This window comes from Limulus polyphemus, unplaced genomic scaffold, assembly GCF_000517525.1.
Source record: "Limulus polyphemus unplaced genomic scaffold, Limulus_polyphemus-2.1.2 Scaffold2016, whole genome shotgun sequence".
Lineage (NCBI taxonomy): Eukaryota > Metazoa > Arthropoda > Merostomata > Xiphosura > Limulidae > Limulus > Limulus polyphemus.
In genome coordinates, this window is record NW_013667626.1 from 68,352 (window position 1) to 79,810 (window position 11,459).

Consider the following 11,459-nt stretch of genomic DNA (forward strand, 5'->3'; position numbering starts at 1 on the left):
ATCCCATCGCTACTTCTTGTCAGTATATTCTCCACCCCATCGCTACTTCTTGTCAGTATATTCTCCCATCCTATCGCTACTTCTTGTCAGTATATTCTCCCATCCTATCGCTACTTCTTGTCAGTATATTCTCCCATCCTATCGTTACTTCTTCTTAGTATATTCTCACATACCATTGCTATTTGGTGTCGGTATATTCTCACATCCCATCGCTACTTCTTGTCAGTATATTCTCCCATCCCATCGCTACTTCTTGTCAGTATATTCTCCCATCCTATCGCTACTTCTTGTCAGTATATTCTCACATCACATCGCTACTTTTTGTTTAGATAGTTTGAAAAATACGTGAGAGTGAGGTTGCATTTACAAACAGAAAACTAGCCACCTTCTAAATAAAACTAAAATAGCAAGGTTCGTTATGTTAACAATGTTTCAAACAATTTGAGAAATCCTTTCAAATATTATAATTTATAGATTTTATAAGACAACTTTTATAATATATAATCATGTCCAAGCGTTTCTTAAAATAATGTTGTTCTAGAGAGATTTTCGATTTCGATCTTTTTCACACATTTGAAAGAAGTTATGGTGGTTTAAATACCACTTTTTTTTTTTAAATACCCAATAATATATTTCTTCAAAAGAGAATTCGAACGCTCTTTAGACTTATGAAAAACCAATATCTAGTATCTAAATTCCATTATTTTGTAACTACATCTCAAACTTTTGAAGTTTTACTAAATGAAATTTTGCTACTACCTTCAAGGATTCTTTCAAAATATTCATGGTCTTAGCGACCATTAAAACGCTTGTGAATGATATCGTCCTATAGTTTTTTAATATATATATATTTTAAATCTTTGGGGAACCGTTTGATACGTTATGAAAATGTTTCGTACTTTAAACAGGAAGTAATCTGTTATCTTGCATTCTTGATACTGTTATATCAGTGATTGTAATATGTTTGTATTGAGAAAGAAAAAAGGACAAATTAAGTTATTAACCTGAATCTTAATTTTTTTTTTTGCTTAATGACTTGGCAATTAGTGAATCCACCTATTTTTAAACTTCGAAAAAACACATACTATATCAAACCAAGCAAAAACTTATATAATACCCACCTACTCAATAAAATCAAACATGTGAGGAAATCATTCTGCTATATAAATACATCCACTTCTATTTTAGCAAAAATCATATAAGAACCTGCCGTAAAAATGATTTTGAGCTAGAAGTGCTTTGATACAACAATATAAATCCAGCATTCATTTTTTTTCCATTTTCAATTATTATTTGCAATTTTTATAATATTTGTCAGAAAGAGAAACTGTGGAAGTTTCGTTGCTCTGTAAAACTTGTCTCAGCCAAAAAAGAAAGAACAGTTTGAAGGGTACTTCCTGGTTAAAGGATTTAGTGTCCGACTTTGCTAAGATTCTCATCTTAGACTTCTTGATCATATTTTGCTTACCTTTTCTTGGCATGAGAACAAAGAATTATAATTGTATTTTTTTTTAAGTATACAGCACACATCTATTACACCATTTTCCAGGTAATTCCACTAAAAGAAGGACTTGTTGGTGAGAATTTCTAGCACTCTACTAGAATGTGATGTCTTCATATTCCAGGGTAAAATAACTGAATGTGATGTCTTCAGGAGCTCATATTCCAGGGTAAAATAACTGAAAGTGATTTATTATGAATTTACTGATAAGTTCTATTCAAATACTGATATTTACAAACTAATAACACTAATTTAATTTCTCACACGCATTCTCTATCTTCAATATAATTGTTAACTTTAAATAATGCTAGATATACACTACAATTTGTGCATGTGTGCGTGTGTTATAGATATTTTATGAAAGATATTAAAATTGTTTTTCGCCTAAGATAAAATGAATTTCAACTCCTTCAATCGTAGTGATAAGCTTCAATAGTGTTACTTTTTGGTCAAAATCTCAACTTCATGTTGAGTTGTGAGTATTACTTTTCTTATAATGTTTATTATAATGATTTATAAAATATTACAAGGCTGTTATAATGACTTATAAAATATACTCACATATTTTTGGTATTTCCTGAATGATTACATTCTAAATAATTCAGATAGAACATTAACATGAGATAATCTACAGTATTAGCCAAAATGTTTGCACAGTGTTCTATATCGATGCTATTTACATTTATATTGATACGTGGAATAGTTATTGAGTACATGCCCTAGTAGTAACAGAAAAGGTAGCTCATGATCGGACAAACATGTACGAGTTGTTATTCTGGTCTGTTTATGTTGTTTTGAGCATTTGTTCGTCAAACATGCATACACAGCTGTTTTGTATCAAATAGTGTGCTTTTGGTATACTCTTTTTCGAAACAGATCAAAACTTTGTTCAGACAATATATCTATACTTGGTGTAGAGTCATGCCTCGTCATGTGCTAGAAGTTATAGGGCATCAAATTGTTAGACTGTCCAGAAATGATATGAAGCAAACGAGATGACCGTATTTTGATCAGGTTAACAAATCAAGGTTGAAAGAAGTATTGCAACACCTTACGACAAGAACGGCATGAACACGTACATTCCAGGGTATCCAGAAGAATGGTGAACAGGAGACTGACCAAGCAAGGTTATTCTTCCAGAAGGGCTATCTGCAAACCAATATCAATCAGAATCCACTGCTGTCACCATGTTGTTTGGGCAAGACAGCATGCAAACGTACAGTTAGGACACTAGCGGCATGTCATCTTTTCAGACGAGTCCTATTTCCGACTTGTTAAAGATGACGGTAGGATTCATGTTCGTTATTTGCCTGGAAAACATATCACAGAAGAATGTCTTTCCCACAGGGAATACACACGAGGTGGTGCAGTACATGTTTGGGCAGCTATTCATCATGATGGAAAAATCTCTCTTCATATCCTACCAGTGAAACGTCAATGCCACCTCCTACGGGCATCACATGGAGACGATATTTCTGCCTAATGCTAGGGCAAGGTTTGGCTGTAACTTTATATTCCAGTACGATAATGTCTCTGCCCACAGTGTGCATCTTTTTATAGGATTATCTCGACAAGGAAGGTGTTACAAGATTGCCATGGCCAGCAAAAATCTCCAGCCTGTTAAGTATAACTGAGCCGGAAAATTGGTAACCACGACCCTAAACCAGCTATTGTAGCTGAGTTGCCACGCTTTTTGGTGACGTTGGGATGAAATCAATAACCTCGTCGACAGGATGTCTTGCGGAGGTTATTAGAGTACGAGGAAGACCAACCAAGTACTGAATGTTTAATATGATCTGATATAAGGTTACAGACGCTATTTATAATAATTTTATGTTATATTTTGGTAAGGTTTTGTTGTCATAGGTTAAATGTTGAATTACCTCTGTTTTTACAGGTGTTTGATAAAATTGTTTGCTGTTCCAATAGAACCTGTTTCATTATACAAATTACATATGTAGATATTTAATATAGCACGCATTTCTCAGTTTGACGGCATAATTGTATCTCTATTCCACCTTAATAATAATTATCTTATTTGTTACAAGATATGCAAACATTTTTGCAAAGACTGTATTTTAGTTTAACTTTAGACAAAACAAAACAAATTTAAACTGATACTTGAACCTTTCTGGAACGCTATCGTGTACTCTTTACTTCAGTTGGTTCTTTTATTTTGTACAAGAACATTGGTAGCCTCACATTTAATATTTCTCACGCATGTTTGCACTGGTTGATGTACTTATGGTGTTTTATTGTATCTAGCTGTCAAACGAAATGTCGTAAAATGTCTCCCGAGCGATAAAGAAGGAAACATTGCGATGTTTAATAACAAAAGTATGTTTTCATATCTAGGTACACGGGGTATGTCCCCGGTATACGCAAATACATTGGACAACCTTATGGAAAGGCTACAACTTTTGCTTTTAGGGTAAGTATAAAAAATTACCTGTTAAAAGTATACATATCCAAGTTTACCTTTACTTAAGCTCGACTAACTAAAACATCGAACGTACGATTAACATGCTGTATAATCCTTTTGTGTGTATGAATTACAATAAAGTGCGTTTAATTCCTTTTATTTTCAAATAGCAAGCATGTGACTTGCTACACAGTTTTTGTTCTCCTTTATTATTCTTGTAAAGTATACAAAACTCATTCAGTGAGTAAGGATAAGGTTGATTCCAGTGCATGAACTGAGTGTAGAAGATATTACATTAACAACAATGTTTCTAATGAAGTAACGTACTGGTATTACGTAGTTCGTCCCTGTTTGTTTTTCAAACTAACTAAATCTATGTTAGTTATGGAAATTGTAATTAAAAAACAAAAACAGAATAATTTTAGTGCTTGGACTATGTGATAAAACCATTTCAAGTAGCTACTTGGATTCTATAGCTTGGACTGTATGGCACAGCCTTTTCAATTAGACACTTGGATTCTATAGCTTGGACTGTATGGCACAGCCTTTTCAATTAGACACTTGGATTCTAAGCTTGGACTGTATGGCACAGCCTTTTCAATTAGACACTTGGATTCTAGAGCTTGGACTGTATGGCACAGCCTTTTCAATTAGACACTTGGATTCTAGAGCTTGGACTGTATGGCACAGCCTTTCAAGTATACACTTGGATTCTAGAGCTTGGACTGTATGGCACAGCCTTTTCAATTAGACACTTGGATTCTAGAGCTTGGACTGTATGGCACAGCCTTTCAAGTAGCTACTTGGATTCTAGAGCTTGGACTGTATGGCACAGCCTTTTCAATTAGACACTTGGATTCTAGAGCTTAAACTGTATGGCACAGCCTTTCAACAGCCTTTCAATTTATCCCTTCTCTTTACACTAACAAACATGTTTTTAGACTAGGGTTTTTGTTTGTTTTTTACAAAGACGGGTTATAACTCGTCTCTAGAATTAAGAAGAATGACTCTTTCGGTCAACATTGGCACAATTATGTATGTTTATTAGAAATATTGCTTTCTGATAAGTTAAACACACTGGAAACACACTGGCAAGTATATGTTTATACTCTGTTTTTTTATTACTATGTAGCCCCGAGTGGCTGCGGACTTACAATACTAGAAACCGGGTTTCGATACCTTTGGTGGGCAGAGCACAGATGGCCCATCATGTAGCTTTGTGCTTAACTTCAAACAAACACTAACACACAAATATTACTATGTAAAGATAAGGCTGTTTTGTTTACATGCGAAAGAAACAGTGTTATATGTTGGTTAGTTTTACAAATAACAATATTGTCAAGAGGTTAGTCTTTTGTTTTAGTTTGGAAAGTTCGTGACTGAAGAGGGATAAATTTCAGTTTATCCTCGTTCCCTTCGCAACTAACAACGACTGACCTGAAACAGAGATCTACTGTATATTGAACCTTAACCTCTCTTGTACGTAAAATTATTTCGTGCCTTCATTTTGATAAAGGTTTCGGTATATATATGAAATACATGGGGGCGTAATTCTGTAATTAACCAAACATTTATTAATGTATGTAAAATCACTGACTTGGGCAGTAACGAATCAATCCGGGGAGACCTGTAACAAGCAAACTGTCTGGTATCACAGTAGATTTACGGATAATGTTTTGACATAATAACGTTTGCATATCACTGCTTGTTGACCATGCAACGAAGCCAGAACTGTTTTTAATTTCTTTGTCTGATACAGTTTTCACTGGAATCGAAGTTCGGTGAATCAGAAGTCACCATTAAAAGATAGTTAAAAACTTTAGAACTTTTGTTTTCACCATTTATCAGGGTCGCTATGGGAAACATTCACCTCTCACGCAAAGCTATGATAATCTGAACACAGGAGCTCCTTCTTCTGGCATGCCGGTGCGCACAGTAGCCGGTTACACTGGTGAGTCTTGTTTATTTATAAAATATATGTGTGTACTTGGAGTTGATAGAATTCTTCGTGAAAAATGTTTGCATCATTGCATATTTTATTGCTGCTTTCAGCCATACACAATGAGGAGAATTTTGAACGAAGATACACGTACTACTGTACCCTAAATATGTCACGCAATTGAACGTTTAGAAGTTTTGCGTGTAAACCATAGTATTCCAGTTAATCAACCATTTATAAAGATAATCAGTATAACACATTGAATCTCGTAGTTGTAGCTTTATAGTGTAAGAAGTTGTAAAAAAGTTTATGATATTTTTTTTACTTGATAGAAACTGTGATTTAGTTTTGGGATAGGAAGCAAGACATGGGATATAGATACCACTTTAATTCAACAAAGTAAACTACACTTGTTACGAGCGGTTGTTAAGAATTATCAGAATAGTAACATACCTAATAATGTCTGGGTTTATAGTTAATATTGTATTATTTAAGATATTTTAAAGGAACGTTTGGCCTTTTTTTAATGTATATATTTTTTTCTTCTGATAGGAGTGACTTCTTTCTGAAACTTGAATTACTTTAACAAACGTTTTTATCAGGTCATTTACCAGGTCGAAGGTTTCTGATGGGAAGATCATTTCGACAAGAACTAGAGATCCTAACGCCGTCGTTACAAAACAGGTCGGAGCGTAATTCAGAAAACCTTCAAAAATGGAGATCAGAACCAGACATGTTGTCCAAGCAGCTAACTCTAGGAATCACTCCGGTTCACCGGTTCAACAACAGTGGAGAGTTGGAGAAAAAGCTTGACAAAATCATTGATTTGTTAGAAAACATACCTCCTGAATCTCGAGTCATGGATTCTCCTTTAGTACTGAGTGAAAGCAAGAACGACCAGGTTCTAAATCATTCAACTAACTTACCCTCGAATTCAAGTTATCAATCAGTGACAGCTGTAGGTGATGTCGAAAGTGTTAACATATTTGAACAAGACCTTCTTTGGAATCGCATTCCTTCTACATACAAAAAAGGCGTTAAAACCTACATTCCAGGCTACCAAGGTTACGTGCCTAACTTTCGAAGCTCGACAGCCAGCCTTGGTGTCACGTATGCCAGAGCAGCCGCTGCTTTGAATAATATTCGAGATTTTAACTCACAGAAAAACAAGAACACTACTCCTCGTTTGGAAACTTTTAATGTTCAAGATGGCGAAAGAGAAAATGATGGAAATTAAAACAAGTTGAAAAGTTGAAAGAGAGAGCGTTCACATTTTCCCTTTTTTCCTAGTACGTTTAAAAATTACAAGCATCTAAACATTTAAACCATACTTTAGGTTATTTTAAATATATAAGTGGGGAAATATTTAATATTTTCTAATCTTATATTCACAGAAATTAACAATTAAAACACAATACAGATTTACTGTTGAACAATATGGATGGTGTTTTGCTAGGTGGAACTACAAAGAGCATACTATGATGTAGGCAATGAGTGGAGTACAATAGGTATCTTGGAAAAGAAACGATTTAAAGTTGTTATGTGCTATATATTCACTTTAGTTTGCCCCATGTTTACAGCATATAGTGTACGCGCATAACCTGTAAAACTTGTTATAGTTTCTTTCCAGGGTACGACGAACACAGAGTTGGAACTATTCTGAACTAAGTGGACTTGCAACGTGTATTTTGTTTTAACATGAACTACACCTGACTTAATTGAAAATATCCGTATTGTTTATATTACCCGCAAAGAATAATCAAGAAATTCATGGACAGTGTGCAATGTTAAGTTCTTATAAAATATCAAGCAATTCATGGACAGTGTGCAATAGTAAGTTCTTATAAAATATCAAGCAATTCATGGACAGTGTGCAATGTTAAGTTCTTATAACATATCAAGCAATTCATGGACAGTGTGCAATGTTAAGTTCTTATAAAATATCAAGTAATTCATGGACAGTGTGCAATGTTAAGTTCTTATAAAATGGTGAACTTTTGTACATTAAATTTTCTTAGATTCAGAGAGCGATTTTTGTAGTCAGTTTTATTTTGATTTTTAAAACTTTACCTTCGAACGTTCTTTATCATGCCAAATATTGATGTTGGGTTGTTTTTGTTGATGGCGCTCGGTTTCATTTTTTTAAAAATAGTTCTCTAAGGATTGTTGTTTGGATGTTGTTAGTATTTCCTCCATAATAATAATAAATCAATACGATTTGGTAAACTAGTTTATTTAATATTATATTTATATGCCGTCCAGAAGGAACGAACCACCATTCCCATCCGCTTGCACTACCTGAAACCGAAGTTTCAAAGCATTGGCTCTATGTGCCTCGCAAAGGAACAGCAAGGATTTAACTGTGTTTTTAAGTAATATCATGAATAACTTTGCGGAAAATATAATGAAACAGATTTTTCCTACACTATCTCTAAGTATAAGTGGCACTTGTTAGCGTATTATATTGTTTTGAACCAAAACTTCAATTCTTGAAAAATCTAACACGAGTTTTTGACATTATTGTACACTGCAGTTTGCAGACATTTTTCTTGCTTCGTATACACTGTACTTTCCAATAGAGAACGCTGAAAATTACATTGGTGGTTTATTTCCCGTTAGTATTTTAAATTAACTTGTTGATCTATAACAGTTATGTTATGTAGAGTCACAATTAAAAACAAAACTAGTTTTATTTACTTCAATACCTCTAAATTATCTCGTTTGATACAACTTATCGTTCGTACGTTTTATATGTCTATTGTGTATTAGTAATATGTATGTGTATATAATAATTTTCGTGGTCGTTAGTATTCCTCACGCACACAAGAATTATTTGTACGTTTATTAATATATCTTAATCATATTGATATTTCGTACTGTAGAAAATAAATAAGAAATAACACTAACTTAAAGAAATTGATTAATTATTATTTCTGTTTTTGATCTGTCAAAGTATAAAAATATGACATTATTTGTTATGTAACTAGCATTTTAGATAAAATATTCTGCAAAATACATTACAGTATTCTACATTGTTTTTGACGTCATGTGTACTAACAGATAAAATTCGCATTGATGCATGAAATATTCAACAAAATGATCTTTCAGTAATCTTGTTGGAATCGCTATTTTGGCAACGTGCAAACAACTTGTCTATTGTTATAAATGGTATTTCCTCTTTACTATTTTTATGGCGTTAAATTCCACTCCACCTTGTGTTTTACAGTATGATATATCTGTAATAATCCCATTCATTATTTTTTGATTAAATTGGTTTATGAAAGGCAAGATCATAGGTGGCGTAAGGTTTGTTCACACAACCTACGATTGAACGGAAAATCCACATAGCAACGTGACGATGGTATCTGAGGGATATGCTAATAAGTTTTGAGGAAACGACAACCACGAGAATACTTAGTATCAATTACTTTGTTTCAAAAATACCATTTTAGATTTATATTACCAATTTGAGTCAGAGATTTATTTTTTGAGGTTTTGTTTTTAATAATTGATTCGTCAAACAGTTCGGTATTATAATATACTAGATCAAATTTCTAAACGTTGTCACTCTATGTAACATTCTTGGCTGATAATAGTATTCCGATTAGGATTATCCACAAAACATGAGGACCACAAAATTATTCTTCCCTCAACTTGGCATGATTTTTTCCACTGCATAATGTTACGTATTACAATTTCAAATAGCCTAAAACTGAGTTAAATTGTAACTTAGATTTAGTAGTTAAGTAAATGTCGATATATATCCAATTTGTGATATTTGCCAACAAGATTGGTGCACACAATAACAGTTATTACAGACAATGATTTATATACAGAAGTTTTACAAACTGGAACTTCCTTAATATCTTTCACGATGAGCGAGTTAATTTGAAGTTGATTCACAGGGAGCTAGCTAGCTCTGTGTTCTTCGCCGAGTTTCCCACCCTTGAAGTTAGGTAATGTTTTCGTAAAAGTACTAATGTTCGATGTGAATCCACTGAAGTTAAATGATTTGTAATATTCGAAATTTATAAATATGTCTGGCCAAATAACTGAAGTTTTCCGATTAATAAGCGTTAATAGTATACCAACTATAGCAAACCAATAATATATACTGTTTTTTGACGCGTCGCGTTGGTTATATTCATAGGTGTGTGGAGAGTTTCTCGAAAATTCAGATTACGTAACAGTACAAAGCTACATTTGCCTTGTTTAAGTGTATAATTATATTTCATTGTTATCATGAAACGGGAGATGTTCTACTTTGGACATATAAATATGTCTTAAGGAAGTTAGCCGATATTCTGATGGATAAAATGAAAGAAAAAAGAGCGAGAAGCAAGGAAAGACTCGCATGCTCGATTACATTATAAAATGGACTGGAGAAAATAATCATGAATTATGAAAGTTGGTGCAGGTAGCGAAGAATAAATAACCATAGTCATCGACCCTCAGAATTGGGCGGGGGGGGGTACACCCACACTATGCGATACAACATGGCACGAGTATATCCATTTTATTAACATTCACATAAGAAGTACTTCAAATGTGTAAACATTTTTGTATAGAAAAATAATTACGATTATTTAATTTAGGAAGTTTTTAGCTTGGAGTTTTGATACTTATGCATCAAAAATGGATTATTTTGTTTCTAAGCTCTACTAGTTTAATTTTAAGAACTTTGGTAAGATTTACCATTAGTCCACTCTTCATTAAAGTTCCCAATAGATTTAGAATGCATGATTAGTGATGATATTTTCTATCTACTTGTGTTTCAAAAGTACTTATAATTTTAAAAAGTTACATTGTTTAATGGTATAGTGCATGTGATATCAGCATAGGAAGATATTTGACATCAATACTTGCTAATATTTTTGATGATTTTATTAGACAAAAGTTTTCGGTTTTGTAAAAACTGTGGTTTGTTATTTTATGTTAATGTATATGTAGTTGACATTTTCACCAAGTTTATAATTTGTATAGAAGTTCAAACATTTTGTTGTTTGAACACTCTTTGTCCCAATACAAAGTTTACTAAACAATGAAATTACCCTTTTAAAATAGTCTGGTGGAAAATACTTTTATTATTAGAAAGACGAAAATAAAAGGACTAGTATAGATTTGTATATTAATTGGAAGTCAGCTCATAACATTTCATAAAAGTTTCTTGTATCAATAAACTTGTCAAAATTGTCTCTGTGGTATGCAAAACCATTAGCCAAAATTTTGACTTGAAAAATAGCATTTGTTGAATGCAATGGGTGTTGTTGATATTAATACTTGGAATCGTAAAAGATATTCAAAGAAAGGTTCCATATATTACTAAGCAAGTCGTTTCTTATGCTTTTCCATATATTTCTGTAAAAATAATTTGCCTACATTTGTCTGTTTTTGAATTTCGCGCAAAGCTACACGAGGGCTATCTGCGCTAGCCATCTCTAATTTAGCAGTGTAAGACTAGAGGGAAGGCAGCTAGTCATCACCAGCTCTTGGGCTACTCTTTTACCAACGAATAGTGGGATTGACCGTCACATTATTAACGCCTCCATGGCCGGAACTGTTGTGAAACTTAGAGAGGTATCTAGGCACCCCGTGGG

General features: G+C 33.3%; 1 protein-coding gene across 1 annotated transcript; it reads left to right on the forward strand.

Moving 5' to 3' along the window:
- Positions 1–1,644: 1,644 nt before the first annotated feature.
- LOC106465665 (protein FAM166B-like) lies at positions 1,645–7,099 on the forward strand. Its single transcript, XM_013925900.1, has 4 exons — positions 1,645–1,670; positions 3,857–3,932; positions 5,772–5,874; positions 6,465–7,099. Exons 1-4 carry the CDS (start codon positions 1,645–1,647, stop codon positions 7,097–7,099), a joined length of 840 nt encoding a protein of 279 aa, XP_013781354.1.
- Positions 7,100–11,459: the final 4,360 nt, after the last annotated feature.

Coding starts and splice junctions, on each gene's coding strand:
- LOC106465665 (XM_013925900.1), top strand. CDS start 1,645: ATGTCTTCAGGAGCTCATATTCCAGG. Junction 1,671..3,856: donor TCAGGAGCTCATATTCCAGG/GTAAAATAACTG, acceptor TTTCATATCTAG/GTACACGGGGTATGTCCCCG. Junction 5,875..6,464: donor CACAGTAGCCGGTTACACTG/GTGAGTCTTGTT, acceptor CGTTTTTATCAG/GTCATTTACCAGGTCGAAGG.